We start from the raw sequence: 16,820 nt of genomic DNA, 5'->3' as shown, positions 1-16,820 counted from the left end.
TAAGTAATTTAACACGAACCTAGCATAAATTATTATCGTAACCTATGACCCAACGATACCAATTAAAAACGAATGATTGTTTTTTCATGATATGAATAACAGAATAAATGAATAGCAATGTCCATTATCAATATCGTAACCCTATAATAGTTTACTTGTTCGAAAAAGCTAATAACAAATAATGCTAACTGCATTCAGGAATCCTTTATATACCTTCATATCTATGCTTATTAAAATGCAAAACGTTATTAATTATCATTAATATATAACAGTTATTAGCTACTCACAATCAGATGTATAATACATTATACCTTATTACCTCAGACTCAGATTCCAGTGATACATAATTCTAATTAACTCATGCAAACACAATTCCACATTAAATTACTTTCATCCTACCTGTATACATATTTAAATAGAAATACCAGTTTCTTTATCCCAATATTTATCTTCAATATATTTCGCTATACGTAAAAAATAATCGCTATAAAATAATCATAAATAATAATAATCTGCTATAATTTCTAACGAAACATAGAAGCGCTCTTATCTTCTTTCAAAAATTAAACATTTAGGATTAATTATATTTGCTAGCAATCCAAAGTGACTCGACTAGCTCTTCTAGAGTTCAACATTTGCTACACGTTAAACCAATTGATAGAAACCGCAGTAATACGTGATTAAACATCATCAAACATCATCAAACTCGTCCGAACATCATGAAACCTCGTTGGAAGATCTCAACCCAGGCGTCCAAATATGTGTTTACCCCCGTTTCGCTGTCATCCCTTCGTATTCGAAGATTTTTCACACTCGAAGGGTTGATCCTCCATCGCGGGCAAACCGCGGCCACCGCTTGATTAATGCAAACGATAATAATTACGCAACAGCTTGTTGATCCGGCGCGAGCGCACCGGTGTGTCTCTTTAAAATTTCATCACGGTCCGTGAAACTCGCTGAAGCATCCCCGGTCCCCCTTTTCTGCTAGGTACGCGGAGAAAGAGCGTTAACCCCATCCTGGTGTTCATCCCCCAACACCGCGTCCACGTTGGACTTGTTCTCCTGGATAAGCCCCTTTCGTCGCCTTTTTTGCCCAGTTTTTTTGTCATCGACCGGCCACGTCCAAAAGCCCAATTAGAATCGTCCTATTGTTTGGCCACGTGGTCCGCACGAGCCAATGCTGCACGAGCACGCACGCGAATACGTATGTGTGAATTCGTGGGATAATATGCGTAAATGTGAGCGAACCGGTTGATCTGCGACATCACGGTGTATCTAGTTTGTAGTTTGTCTCTAGGTAAAGTAACCTGAATCAGAGACGATCGAGAGAAACGAAGTGAAGCTGAAATGGAGCCCTCTAGACTTTAGACTCTGGATCATCTGCCTTTTATTTAGTTTTTTGATGAAGTTCGTTCATGAGTGAAAATGGCAACTGTGTCTTTTGACATAATATTTTAGCTGGAATAAGTGGAAGATGTGTTGAACCCTTTGCGGTGAAAGGGTTTAACGTAGTTTGGTTCTCGAAAGAGTAAGATGTTGAGGTTGGTTAACTTGGTATAAGTAGGTTTGATAACATAATAGTGTTATAGAATATTATATAGATGAGAAATTTTTGAATTTTTCGTTTATCGAAACTTTGAATGATCTTGGGAACATGTTTTATAATATGAAACCTCGGAGAGTTTTAAAACTTGTAGACTTTCGCTTAACGCTGATCTTCTAACGAAAAAAATAAAAAAGTGGTCAATTTCATGCTGATAATTGGCAATACACAAAAAATACAACAAAATCTAACAAACATATACTATTTGTCATCATTTGTGGCATTTATCGTTTAAACTTCACGATAGAAGCTACCAAAAGCTACTTCTTTTAAAGGACTTTCATTCACTTTCACGAACTCGACAAAAATATATTATATCTACCGACGAAGAAGATCAGCGACTCTGAAACCAATACAGAGAATGAAAAAAAAATCTTCTCGCGGTTGTCTCCTGAGAAACAGAAACGTAAGGAGGTGGAGATTGACGTTACAGGGAAAAACGAAAGTTTGGCATGGGGGATGAAGAGGAGGAACCGAGACAAGCAGCGATAATCCGTCGAAATTGACACTGGTGTACCCGGTGAGATGCAGATTTGATCTATCTGTCACGTTTGTCTGGAATATTAATTCTCGTTCGTGGCCGAGCTTTTTCCAACGGTGGTTCTTTATGCTTCCTTCGCGCGTCCCCTTTTTGAACCTCTTCCATCTCTTTCTATTTCGCTTTATACTCGTTTCTCCTTCTCTGTCATTCTCGTGCTAGCTCGTCTTCGTGGACCGCCCGAGGCGCCACGAGAATTGCTTGCGAATTGGTTGTATCTCAGGGTTTCGAGCTCCTGCAGCCCTTTCGTTCCCTTCTTTCTTCCCTGCTTTCTCACCCCCGCAAGGAAGGAAGTCAACGAGGACGACATAAAAGTGATACACTGTAGCGGCAGTGCCAATACGCGCGACAGTCTTCACTTTTTACCCCCTCTTCGTGTTTTTCTACCAGATTTTTTAAGGATTTTTCCTCTACTTTTCGTCATCGTTACTCGCGACGACTTCTTCCTCGAACGTTTAGTTTCGAGGTGTTCTTACCATCTTTTTGATGGTAACAATAGATATAGCGCGATGGTTTTGTATTGAATTTTAATTAGATGACAAGTAGTTGTTGTTAAGTTGTTAATTAATATTCTATATACCGTGTGAATCTTATAGACATTGTTTTTATTCCTCGCAGTAAAAAGATCATCAATTTTTCGAAGAAACCTCTCTGAACATTTTTACAAAGTCATGTTTGACTAATCCTTCGCACTGCACTTCACTGTATCGTATTGTTTCAACCCATATGAAGCAGAAAAATGAAGAAGGCTACTGACTCGTAATGTTTCTCGTTTTGAAACAAATCCTTGGTCGCAAAAAATTTGATAAGAAGAATCTACTTAAATCGTTGGTCTTGTCACGCGAGTTATCAAAGTATAAAGGGTTGGTAAGTTTCCATTTTACACGACCTTCTTTCGGTTTTCAATTTTTTCTCAACCCTTTATCCTCATGCCCTTGCCAATCTTCTTTAACAAAGACACGTTAAAAAGCTCGCTACAAACTTCATTTGTCTTCTTCCTGGCGGCGAAGGTTCAACGAAGACAATTAAAGTGTCACAGTCGAAGACGAGAAAGTAACAGCAGCAACGTTTCAGACTGCTAAGATAAACGCGTCCTCACTTTGCCTTTTCTTTTCGTTTCTTTCTTAAACTGCACCATGTTTGGCAGATGAAGCTGAACGCAATAACGCGCAAACATTCGAAGAAGAGCAATATTTTTGGCACGCGCTCTCTTTGGAAATGTTGTTATTTCAAACAGAAGAACACAACGTTCTCGCTTCGAGATTCTTTTCTTTCGTTTGTTTGCCAGACGAGAGAGTTAATGGGCACCGTGGTCCATTCTTGACGTTTGCGGTTGGACAGGGGAACAAGGGACATAAAGTCTCGGAGAAAACGCTAGCCAGCCGCGTTGCAACATTGTAGTGACCACGAGAAATACAGTCGCGGGAAGCTTCGAACAGTATGTGGGTTTATTTAAAGAGAGAGCTTCGATTCATGAAAGTTTCAGCGATGTTTATAACATATAGTGCATTTGACAATAGATTGAATTTAATGCTTTAATAAAATTATGCTTGGAATATGTTGCATTTCAAAGAAAAAATCGGTTCATCGTATATTTTAGAGAAGCTTTTGTGCGAAAGAAAATATATGTATATCACTTTATTCCATAAAGCACATTAGTCAGAAATAATAAGACTCTATTGAGTTTATTAATTTTGATATGATAACTGTCGTGTACTTAATACGATAGAGAAATGGAAGGTTTCTATAATTATCTAATCATGATATTCTGTACATGCTCTGCATTGTATTGCAAATAACGCCACTATTATTTCCACATTTCTGTTGTAACTTTTTGATAAAGCTTTTAAAGTGTTTTCTTTGAGGAACATTTTCGCATTATATTTAGCCGTAGGATACAGTAACAAATTTTATCCAAAGACTCGTGGCACATAATGTGGCTTATCAATTTTTCCTCTTATGACCTATATATCTCATCTTGTTTAGATCCTCTAACAGAAATTTATTTCGTAAAAGGGATTAATCCAAGAAATATGAAAATAAGACATACAAACTTGATCGAACATTTCATTCAGCAAATATTTCCATAAAATTACAATCCAGTTCAGCAAATAAAATAACCAAACGCGTACAAGTACCAACATGTTAATACACTTCTGAAACTTTAAATAAAAAAAATAAAAGACAGAACTATCAATCTCTCAATTAACAGAATGTTAAACGAAGAGTCGCAGATCAAACGCTATATTTAAAATAATACTACGCTTACGTACATTAAATCTGGAAGAAGTTGAACGTGACAGGTGAGACGCAAGACTCGGCAGGACCTATTCAATTTTACGTGTCTCCAAAAATCAGGTTTCTTTAAATCTCAGACCGATCTCTACAGATCCAAAAAGCAGTTCGTTTCGAATTCTACCAAAGCTATTCTCAAATAGAGGTACGTTAACAACAGTCGTGATCACCGAGCGATAACTATTTCCAGGATTTATTAATTATGAAACGATAATTACTGGCAACGACTATTGATCGTCCAGAGGCGATTGTTTTCGGAATTTTCGGTCGACGAACGTCCCGTGGACAGCACGAAAATTTATTAAAACGATACAGTTTCGTCGGAGGAAATCTTCTCGCTTTTCAAACCGGGCACATCTGCTGTTCGTCACGTCACCACACGCGTGGATACGTGTGTGTACACGCATACGCCGAAAGCCCTTTAATCCAGAATGGCGTGTGACAATATTAAAATATCGATTAGCCAACGTATGCGGCGTATGCACTTTGTCCTACGTACAAGGGTTGCACTTAAAAGGGACAACGCGCGCCGCATCGCAATCAGGGATCAGATTATGCTTGTTCGACAGAGATTGACCGATTGAAACTTTGCCTCGCGGTGTTTCATATGAACATCAAATGAATTTATTTAATAGTTTCAAATTTTCCACTTTCTGTATGCGGTTTTCTTCATTCTTAACGTTCTTCTTGTGAGAATCTTTCGCATACACAAAGCATAGGAACGTAATGACGTTACAAACAGTGGTTTTTAAATTCGCGTCATCTTTTCGCGATGGATGAACTTCCAGAAGCGAGTCATTCGTTTCTTGGGAATTCAATATTCCTCGTGGACTTATGCAATGAAATTAAGGAATTAATAAAAAGTAGAATTGTCTAATTTGGCTCCTGGAGGCTCAGTCAGATATTTTTTTAGAATTTGACTTGCTTCTTTCATTCCTGCCAGGTTTGTGCAAAGTGTCAAATTGAACGTACTCTTTGACGTTGTAGTTGACCTTTAATCGTAAACAGGTTGAGAATTTTTATGCACTTATGAAAAATTTAAAGAGCCGAGAATATGCAGAATTCATGTCATCTGTAAAAATATATGAAATATTCAAAGTAGAAAATATGGTTTCCAAATATTCAGCAGATAAATCTCTATTTACGATAGACCCTGATTTACGATAAACGTAACATTTGTGAATATTGAATATTATTCATTATGCAGTGAATGTTTTCCTTTAAAAAACTTTCTGGGTTTATGAATCTATTTTTCAGCTATGGTATATTAAGAATACTGAAATTACGAAAATCAATAAAAATGAACTTATTATATTTCCACCTTATTGTCTTCATATAGTATGTAGCACATGCAGTAAAATATATAAAATATTGTATTATGAAAGAATAACTTCCAATTTCATAATTTTTCCAAAAGTTTGTAAAATGAACACGTTAGAAGTCTATGAGAAATGCGTTTGAAAAAAGCGTATTGAAGAGACGAAGAATATTTGGAAAATTATTTCGCGGGAACTATACCCACTGATTGAGGGTAGCTAGGTTTCGTGTGAAATCTTCCGTGAAAGGGTTGAAAGGAAGTATTCGTAGGATGACCAGGGTTTGGATGGTCGTTAAACAATGGCATTCCGAACGATTTGCCCGTAAACGTCGCGTGGGCCAATTTGTCGGGCAATTTCTGAGGAAAATCGTTCGGTCACTATCGCGAGCACCGGAAGAACATGTATTCGTATGCGACCACATTGTTCGTTATTTGATCCCACGATACCCCCGACGAATTTAGCTTTTGTCATCAAATCGTATGTCACGTATATTTAGTATTTAATATATTAACAAAATTCTTTAGTAGATATTTAGTTGCATATTGTTTGATCAAGTTCTCGTTCGAAGATACGATTATTGTATGATAGACAGACAAACATAATAATAAGTTATTAAAGTTTATCTGTTTTTTTGTAAAACGGCTCTTTATGTTTATTCATGTAGAAAATTTCATAAAACGCTTAAAATGTACATATTGTATTAAATTTTTATATTAATTCATTGTAATTTTGAAGTTACGGAGAATTGTTTCTCAATAGCGTAGAATGTAGAGGCTCGTTATTAGCGCAGATCTTCACCGGCGACCGGCTCGTTATAAACTGCTCGTCACACTCTGATCGGACTCGGTGATCGACATCGACGGTTAAAAGACAAAAGGAAAAGCCGGGCCCTTTCGGAAAAGCCGCGGCGGCTCGCCGGCTCGACAACGTCATGTGTATTGGCTCGGCATACACGCACGAGGACATACACACTAACAATAGAAAGAGAGAATTAGTCTAGAACTAGATGATTCGGTCATTTACGTTCTCACAATATGATATGTAAATTGAATAATTAAATTGTATTAAATTCTTCTTAAAATTAACCTTCAATTGAGGTTGTCGACTCATAGGTGATCGCACACGTATTTAACATTTTCTAATATGTTATATATCATCCATTCTATGTAATAATGTGAAAATGTAATTCTTGCAAACTTAATAATACCCAAGACGCGCTAACTATAATTTTAATATATAGATAATTTTCTCATTTTCTTTTTGTTAATAATTTTTATACGCCAGCTTCATACAGAACTTTCAAATTTCCAATGATTTCCATAGCCGCAGTACTTTTTTCGCAACACCATTCACGTTGTAAAGTGGAACTCTATAAATCGTGATCGATGCGCTTCTCTATCGGCCGCATCTTCAGTAAGGGCAGAAGCATCCATAGAGAAAGAAGATGGTGGAAAATCTAAAGAAATAATCCTAACGGATGGCCGGCCGCGACGTTTGCATATGAAAAGCGTCCGCCTGTGAATCGATACACCTTTATTATGCTCGAGCACTTGCTTATCTTCCTCGGTGTCGGGTCCCCTCTTCAACGAGTTTGAGGGAACTCGGCAATATCATCGACTTCCGGTCGACGAAAGCTCGCCCGAGGGCCAGACGCGTGAAACAATATGCCAAATTTTCACGGTTTGCCACTCGATGACCCCTCATTTGTGACGTGACTCGTCCCTTTCCTCGCTTTCTAATTTTCTCCTCGCCGGGGTCAGCCAAGTTCGCACTCGAAAAGGTTCGTCGAATCGATGACGCGGTGAAAATTAAGTGGTTTTTCTTCCTGTTTCTGCGGTATCGCGCTCCTTTGTTTTACCGCTTGTCGAGATAACCGTGTAGCCGTTTCAGTTTTGTTTGGAAATTCTGTTTAATGATTTCTACAAATCGAAGTTACAAGCTGTATCATGAAATAAATTACATCTTGAAGCAAGCTGTGCGAAATATAAGTAATATTGGAAAAATATTCATTGTCGTTGAGAATGTTATCGATAAATACGTTCTGCGATAAATGGAACGTGAATGTTTATGTACTTATGACAATACACGAACATGTACATAATATGCACAAAATCTTTAAATTGTCCAAGGTAATGAACTTGTTGTAATTGTTAACAGGTGCATTTTTAGGCGTTTCTAAGTACATTGCAGGTAAAAATGTATAACAGGTAACTATAATAATTTGTAATAGATAGAACGAATCTCTTCTTAATTACTATTTCTTTAGTTGTGTCCATAAAAATACAATATAAATTTGTATAAAAATTCCGGATCTATCTATCATCATTTTCCCCTGTACACTGCATATACGATCACGTTTGAACTTCAGACTTCAGCCTCGAAGCCGACGCAACGTTGGTAGACGTTGGAACGAGGTTATCTGCGAGGAATCACGGTATTTTCCCTCTTCCATTCCGCGAGCGTTTCTTACCACGACGCGTAAACGCAAACGTAATCGTGGTGAAAGGTCAGCGAGGCGGGGAAGAAAAATCTGTCGCCCACCCGGCAGCCTCGTTATTCTACTTAGCACCTTGTTACACGCGGCGATATGTGTTCTATTGTGTATTGTCGCGGGGTATATCCTATCGCTTATGAAGCTGACGTCCCTCGAGTTGTTTCTAATTTAATTTAGGATTCATTGTTTACGTGTCCCATTGTCGCCGGGATCCGCGCCAGCGTGATTCATTTATTGGACATCGTTGATACACGCTTCTGTGTGTTCCACGCGGCTCTCAAGCAGTTTCTCTTGAATAATTTCAGTAACGAGACCGAGGTGTGACCAAAAATCGTATAATTCGTTGTTTTCCTGTTCCATTGGTATTCAGAATTTTTATCTCTTTTTTTTTTGAATATTCTACGCATTCATCGTGGTTTCAATGAATGGCTATGTGAATCGTTCAGAAGTTATGCGGATCGACTTTATAAATTAAACTGCGTGCAAGCAGAATAATTGCAAACATTACTTTGTGAGAACTTTTTTGAAATTTACAGTTATTTGCGCTATTCTCTTTATAAATATTGTAATATTGTAAATATTGTAATTGTAAAAATATATAATATTATAATCTTTTTAAATATAATAATGCGCTATTCTTTTTATAAATAATCCATGATTTTCTTTTCTATTAATTCACAGTTAATTTAAAAGACATTTACGATAGAGCAATATGAAACACCGTAAGGTATAACTAGCACTGAAAATAGAACAATCTACATGAACTTTAGAACCTGATCATTTTATTCGCAAGTCGTACTGCTTTTATACGATTTAAAGAGAATTCAGAAGAGTAAACGATCGACGAGAACGTTCCGTTTGGTGTAACAAACGACTCAATTCGAATGGAATAAGAAACTTAAGTAAAATGTAAGGTCTTATTTAGAGGAGGTTCGGCTTTAAGACTCTCGCTTCCAGACTTCCTTCAACGACAAAGATCTTCCCCTATCTCGAACAGCCATTTAATTAGGGCCGCTTTTATTTTTCCCAGATCTTTTGTCTCTCCGGTTGACTTTTCTTCCCGATGTTAAATCAGTCTGAAACGGTATAATAGGTGAACCGATCCCCGACTTTTTAATTTTCTAACACGCTTCTCCTCCACGTTCGAACAAACTGTAATTTTTTGCTTATGTTGTATTCTAACACTAACTCGTTTATACAAATCGCAGAACTTTTCTCCCAATATTTCATTGAAATTCATAAATATATTAACTCCTGATAAGTATGAGTTCACGATTCTATAACATATGAGACAAAAGCAAGTGGCATATTGAAGAGATAAAGTATGCTTTGAAAGGAATACAATTTGCTAAAAATACATGTCATTGTTTAAAAGATTCGTCAAATATTCAAAGTCACGGAACACAAATATAAACTTCAATTTCATGTATCTTGAGACACAGTATGAATTATTTACAATCCTCGCTCATATAACTTAAATTGCATTTTTCCTCGTTCGTAATCTCAACTATCGTTACACCTCAAACGAAAAATCTCTCTGCTTACAAACTCCACATCGCCTCTCCACGTTTCTTCCAAACAAATTTAATTCACGATCACCCTAACGTCCGGAATCACGAGTTCTTCGAATATGTCCCTGATCCTCCGTTGAATGGCATTTCCGCGGTACGAAACAAGGGACCATCACAACGTCTGTTCCGCTTTCTTTCCATTTTTTTCTCGTCTTCTTTCATCCTCTTTTACGAGAGGGTGGCCACGAATTAATAAAATCCTACGGACACCCTAGCACCGCGTAAAGCGTCGTCTCCGGAGCGTGAAAAATGGCCGAAAATCTGATATTCCGGATTAAAAACATTGAAATTCAAAACCAGTTCCTCCCGCGGTCGTCGACGGAGCGAGAGGCAGGGTCGAGAAGTCGTTAAGGGTCAGTTTCAGTCTGAACCGATCCCCATTCGCCTCGAGCCAGCCTTTTCAACCCCCCCGACTACGGAGCATCGTTGTCGGGGATATTATTTTTAAGCCCCCGCGTGGCCGCAATTTGACACAGCCGCGCCGTTTGAATTCCGAATTCAATCGGCGGACCCGATTTCTATCCCGATTCCGCGAAATTAAGGGTGCCTCGAAAATTGATAGCCAGTTGAACTTGCTATATACGTGGGTCGGACACACGTTAGACACACATGTTCTCGCGGTGGTGTCGCCTTGTCCCTCTACAATTTTGACGAGAGATTTTTTCCCCGTGTTTCCATATATCATCGTGGTTCACGGTAATCTTCTGGACTGTTTGATGCGGTTGCAACTTATCGCACGCGTGATCGCCCGCAGGAGTGTTGCTTCGGGGTGAAATATTTTATGCGATTTTCGATCCTTCCTTATCTTAGGCGTGATCAAGGCTTTTTGAACAGTTTTCGGTTTTATATCATTTTTCGTTATTTGGAATGTAAATACCATGTCTTTTACGTCACGGAAATAATCAGTCTTTTCTTGTACATAGACGATCGCTGATGCATTTCTGTATCTTTATATGTGCAAGTAAATTCATGCAGACATTCATCAACGACCTCTTCTTTTTTTTTTTTTTTATGGGGAAATCCTCATGGACACCCCTCCCCCCCGCGCTTGGAAGCGGCAGGGTAGTGTCGAACTATACCGACTAAAATCCCACAGTGGACCGCCCGACGCTCAGCTGAAATGCCTGGGACCCATTTCGAATTACTGCCGGAGAATCATCAACGACCCTGTGGACTTGTTATATTTTAATTTAATCTAAAATTTACCGAAGTCGTTCCCCTCCGCATTAAGTATTAAATATTCTCGTTTTATAAAATAAAAGCAATCCACAAGCTACGAAATCCAGAAATTTTCGGAGATTCGTGTACCGTTGCACTGTTTGTGACGAGAAAATGAATTCCTTAAAATTAGAAAACCTTTGCACCTTGTAGCTGTTCGTATCAACATAGTTCCACATATTCCTAAAATACTCGATTTGTCAATTTACTATGAATTAACGATATATCTTCCTTCAATGAGTTCTTTTCCAAAAATCTATACTTTCAAGTATTTAACCGAGACCATCTACATTATCTTGTTTCAGAACCACGATGGCTGCAGTGCTCGCAGTGTTCCAGAAGACTATCGTCAGCGTGGGAGCTGCTCCAGCACGTACAAAGCGTCCATGGCGCCCGTCTTTACACTTCCCCGTCGTCATCGACGAACTCCTCGTCGAACACACCCGCGCCAAGTCCACCAACGCCCACACCCACTCACACGCATCACCTGAGCCCACCCAACCACCTGAACCTAAGCAGTAAATCCACCGGAAGCTCATCCACGGGAAACTCATCCGGCGGCACGAGTTCCAGCGGCAGTAGCAGTGGACGACAACAACTTCAATCCTCAGCGTCCCTTGTTGGCGATCCGCTTCACAGTTTTCTAAGGTTACCTCAACACCTCGAACGAAGCTTCCCACCCATGTTTAGGCCGGACTTTTTGGCCTTGAATCCTCTGGCCGGGTATAGAGGCCTTCAGGAGCTACAGACTGCCACGAGAAACCTCCAAAATCTTGGCGATCCGCTTCGAGGTATGGACGGTTTAAATTTGGGAGATCCCTTGGTCCGTAGTTCATTGGACTCCTTGAACAATGCCCGGAATCTGGCGAACCTGGCCGAACTGTCGCACGGCCGTGGCCTCGCCGGACAGGCGCATCCTCCTCCACTCGAGGCCAATCTGGATTTTTACTCGGCGCGCCTAAGGAGCCTCGCTAATCCGTCCTTAGGCGCGGCTCCACCTAGTAGCGGTAATTCGACGACGAATTCGAACCCACCGGCCCCGGTACCGCCTGTACCTGTACCGAGCGCAGCTCAACAGCAACAACAGCCGCCAGCAGCACAAAATCACAGTCAACCTGTCGAACCTCCCAGTCCAGCGTCGAACAACGCTACAATACTGACACATAACAATCACCAAAAGGAAAATTCGCCGCCCTGCTACAGTCAGAGCCCGATTGGTCATCATAACAATAATAATTCGACCGATAGCGAGAAGACCAGTCCACCTGTCGCCTCGACACCCATCATAACAGACTCCGTATCAGAAACGATTTACTCGTGCGAGGTCTGTGACAAGAAGTTCCGTTTCCAGTCGAATCTCATCGTGCATCGAAGAAGTCACAGGGACAAGGAGAGACAGTATGGACAGGATGGAACGCAGGATGGACAAACGACGCCGACGAGGTGTGAAGTTTGCGAAATGGAGATTCCAAGCTTTGCCGAGTTGAGGAAACATATGAGAAAAGAACACCAGGAGAATCTGAACGCGGCTAGTCCTCAAGGGAGCGTCGAAACCGTTCCGGACGATGGTTCCAGTTGCGATGAGAATATGGATCTCGATGAAGCGGACGAAAACGAACAGAAAGGAGAAAGGGAAGATACCGAAGAGAATACACCAGAGGATCTGAGTACTACTCAAGGTCAAAGCGGAGAAGAAAGCAGTGGTAGAATAGAGCAGAAACCTGCCAGTTTAGTCGGTGATTTGATGGAAAAGTTCGGATTAAGTAATATCGCACAGTACTCGGAGGCTTATAGGCAGGCTCTGCAGGAGAACCACCGGGGCGGTTTCATTAAAACGGAATCGCCGTCTAACATGACCAACTCTCTGAACAACAACAAGGAGAAAGACAGCGCGTTATCGCCCACGAACTTTAATTCCTCAACCACACCTAATATATTCTCTGGTCAGGGTTTTCCCAGATCTTCGGGGCCGGACTTCGGTGGCCTCTGGCTACCGAGTCCTCATTACCTAGAAAACAATGAATTCCGTAAAGCAACGAAGGCTACCACGTCCAGTTTAGCCCTTCAAGGTTTACCAAGTCCCTTATTGAAAAAGGAACGAAGTGGCAGGAACGACACGTGTGAGTATTGCGGCAAAGTATTCAAGAATTGCTCGAACCTGACGGTACACAGGCGATCTCACACAGGAGAAAAACCGTACAAGTGCGAGTTGTGCTCGTACGCGTGTGCACAGAGCTCGAAACTGACCAGGCACATGAAGACACACGGTAGACACGGGAAAGACACGTACAAATGTCGCTTCTGCGAGATGCCATTCTCGGTGCCAAGCACGTTGGAGAAGCACATGAGAAAGTGCGTGGTTGTGGTGCAGCAAGGTCCAAAACTAGGCATGCCATATCCTGGTAGCCAAGACGAGGACTCCTCGTTGAGTACCAAGGACACTTGATCTTGGAACGGAAGCCTACCGCCGATCCCGCCACTGTGGCCACACAGACCACCATACCCGGTGTACTGAAGAGGGGATCTTCTTCCTTGGAAGTGAAACAGAGGGCAAAAAGGCGAATCCTGGACGAAGACAAGGAACCTTAAAATGTTCAGACGAAGACACGGTTGCAGTGTACTCTGAATAATTTTCTCTGGTCAAATGTCCAGGATCGCCTCTCAGTGTTGGAGGAGGCGGTAGGTCGGTGAACGAGGAAACAGCCGATCGATGTGACCTGGAAACGGTCCCGGCAATACAAGGAATGTATATCATTGTATAAACGAAGAACAACGACAAATGTCAGCCTCGAAAGTTAAAAAGCCACGTTTGAGGATTTCAAGATGAAAAAGAAAGGTTTCCGAATTGGAGGAAACCGAATATAAAGAAAAATTCAAACTGGTTCAATGAATAAAGACGATTTTAAACATTGAACTGGAGAAACGAACGAATGGTTACCACTTTGCGAGTCTCAACAGAACTATTTAAAAGAGTAAATAATTATAAATAAAGAAACTATAAATATGAATATATATAAATATACATATTATATACATAAAGAGTATAAAAAAATATATAAATGTATAAATATATACATAAATATAAAATCGCGAGAGGATGAATTATACAAAATATAAATATTATACATAGGATAATGAACATAGTAACTTTATTATTGCATTTGAAGATTATTTATTTAATAATGATAGAGAATATTATCGCATATTAATACTGTATAACGTAATATATGTATATATGTGTAATGGAGACCCGTGTTCGCGTGTATATGTATGTACATTACGTTATATAATATGAAAAAACCTGCAACCAGTTCGTACGTATAGCGTTTAGGGTGAAAGGTCGAGAAGAGGGGGGAGAGAGGAGTGATTTAGAGGGTTAGGAGGGGAAAAATAATCCTTTTGTACATTGCACCGACGACGTCGCTTCGGTACATCAAGCGTCCGTCTTTGTTTTCTAAGAAGAAAAAAAAAAAAAAGAAAACGCGAAAAAGCCAGAAAATAAAAATGGCAGGTTATTCTTTTCCATCGAGAAGAAGAATAATCACGTGAGCGATTTCGAAGTTATCCTTTGTGTATGTATATAAGCGCGAAACATCGATATTCGAAAAACCTCAAATCCACCCTTAAATAATAATTCAACAGCGTTTAGCTATCGATGATTAGGAATACAGAGAGTATTTGATGTACGATTAATCGTATACAGCGTGAACCGGAAGTGTGCGCTGCGTTTTTTCTAGATTTTAAGCTCCACCCCTGATCCTATGTAAAATATATCATAGTACTTTTATTGTCTATTAATATTATCTAATATTATTATATATGTTTCCATTATTGCTTATTATTAATATTATTATTGTCATTATTAACATTAATTATTGACTTTATTATTATTATTACTATTATATTATTATTATTGTCATACTGATTATTATTATTATTATTATTATTATTATTATTATTATTATTATTATTATTCATTGCAACTATTATTAACGCGGTTACAAGCGACTGTAAGCGCTGTCTTCATTATTTTATCTCCGCTATTATTAAATTATTATCGAAGATGATGTTTTACATGGTTAAGAAGATGCCAAAGTTGTTTAGGTTTATCGGCGCGATGATCGTCGGCCGAAGATGTTCGTCGAAGGCTCTCTATCGAAACTTCTCTTTGTTGTTTTTGCGATGGCGCTATGTTAAACGGATTTTTAAAAAAACGCGTCTAATTAACGTTCGATAGCTAGTCATAAAAATTTGTCTATTCACGTTCACAGGAAAAAATCGAATAAAAATGAAAAGAAATTAATGCAAATAATAAAAGAATTATAACGAAGAAAATAAAAATAAACAAAAAGAAAACTAAATTCGGGAAAAATAATGCCGATGATTTGGAAAAAAGTACGATCTATAGACGTTGAAGAGACAGTTTTGTGGTTGGCTCGTGTGAAGGGCGTTCGAGAAATCTTCGACGGTCATTTTGCGGTCGCAAAACACGCTGGCGCTATTATTATAGCGCGTTTGTTCGTTGGTTATATTTATTACCGTCGCGGCTGATCGGATATCGCGCGGCTTTCGCAGGATCGAGAACGCGGATCGTTGATCCTGCGAAAATCGTCGTGTCCACCAAGTGGCGCGTCCAAACGATGCGACGGTTGGTTAACTGATTATCCTTTTACTTTCTCCGTTTTTTTCGTTGGAAGAAACCGAAGACTGAGGTACTTACATATTGTATTCGCACGATCGATGCATCCAGCTTTCAATTATCTTTCCTTTTCTCTTACGTTCCATTATACTGCGTACTGTATAGTTCTGTTTTTTTCCCTTTCGTTTTTTTTCCTTCGTTCATTTCGTTATCCCGAAAAACGCCTCGTTGTAAACGTTTTCGAAGGGGACTGTTCCTAAATAAAAAAAAAAAAAGATGATCTAGGCAATAAGATAAAGAGTAACTGGAGTATAGTATGTGTGTGCGTTTCTCGATTTTTGTGTATGTATGAGTTCGTTGAAACTGTGCGTCTGCGCGTTAAAGGAAAAAGAATCGAACGTTAGTTTGTTCAATTTTTCCGTGCGTTGTGTATTGTATGAATGTCAATAACGAGTGAGTAATAAAGGGATAAAAGGAGAAAAAAACTCATATCAAGATAGTTGTCTCGGTGTTAGACGTGTACGGCCCTAGGTAAAAGGCAAAATGATAAAAAAATGAAAATCTCGTTATCTAGTTAAAGAAAAAAAAAGCGTTTGTTAGATTGATTCTGAAATACGTACATGCCAGGCTCCGTTTATACGATATATTGTAAATATATGGCACTGCCCGTAGCAAAAATGGGAAACGAATACAGGGAGGTGGAGAACCGGGCGGAGAATAAGGCAGACGAACATGATCGTCGGCGTTCAAACGTGAGGAATAAATAAAAATCATCATAATATTAATTGCATCAATCTTTTTCGTGCATACGAGAACGCGTTGTTTCGTTCATCATTATCTTCGAGGATGTTTGTTGGCCATTTTATCGGCACGTGAACATTATAAGAATACGAATAATAAAAGAGAAACGAATGGGGCAATTATCTAAAAGATGGATGTTTCGTCCTTCTTGAGTGCTTTCGAAAAATTTAATTCTGTAAAACAGCAAGAAAGAATTAAATCAAAGGAACGGTAAAAAGAAAGAAAAAAGAATTATAAGTTCACAGAATCACCTTAATCCGTGAGACGATGCGACGAAACGCGCGCTTCGTTTCCAAAAGTTTCTCTCGTCTTTCTTATTCGAATTCATCCCACATAGGACCA

At 39.3% G+C, this 16,820-nt stretch overlaps 1 protein-coding gene across 1 annotated transcript in view; it reads left to right on the top strand.

Moving 5' to 3' along the window:
* LOC117214241 (B-cell lymphoma/leukemia 11A-like) overlaps positions 1-14,856 on the top strand; it is a 45,842-nt gene extending 30,986 nt beyond the window's left edge. Inside the window, exon 3 of the mRNA XM_033460151.1 lies at positions 11,344-14,856. Coding sequence (XP_033316042.1) covers positions 11,344-13,484 — 2,141 coding nt within the window. The 3' untranslated portion in view covers positions 13,485-14,856. The remainder of the gene's footprint in view (positions 1-11,343) is intronic.
* Positions 14,857-16,820: the final 1,964 nt, after the last annotated feature.

This window comes from Bombus bifarius, unplaced genomic scaffold (genome assembly GCF_011952205.1).
Source record: "Bombus bifarius isolate JDL3187 unplaced genomic scaffold, Bbif_JDL3187 scf7180000009200, whole genome shotgun sequence".
NCBI classification, from domain to species: domain Eukaryota; kingdom Metazoa; phylum Arthropoda; class Insecta; order Hymenoptera; family Apidae; genus Bombus; species Bombus bifarius.
The sequence above is the reverse complement of the archived record's forward strand: the minus strand, read 5'-3'. Positions and strand labels throughout refer to the sequence as shown.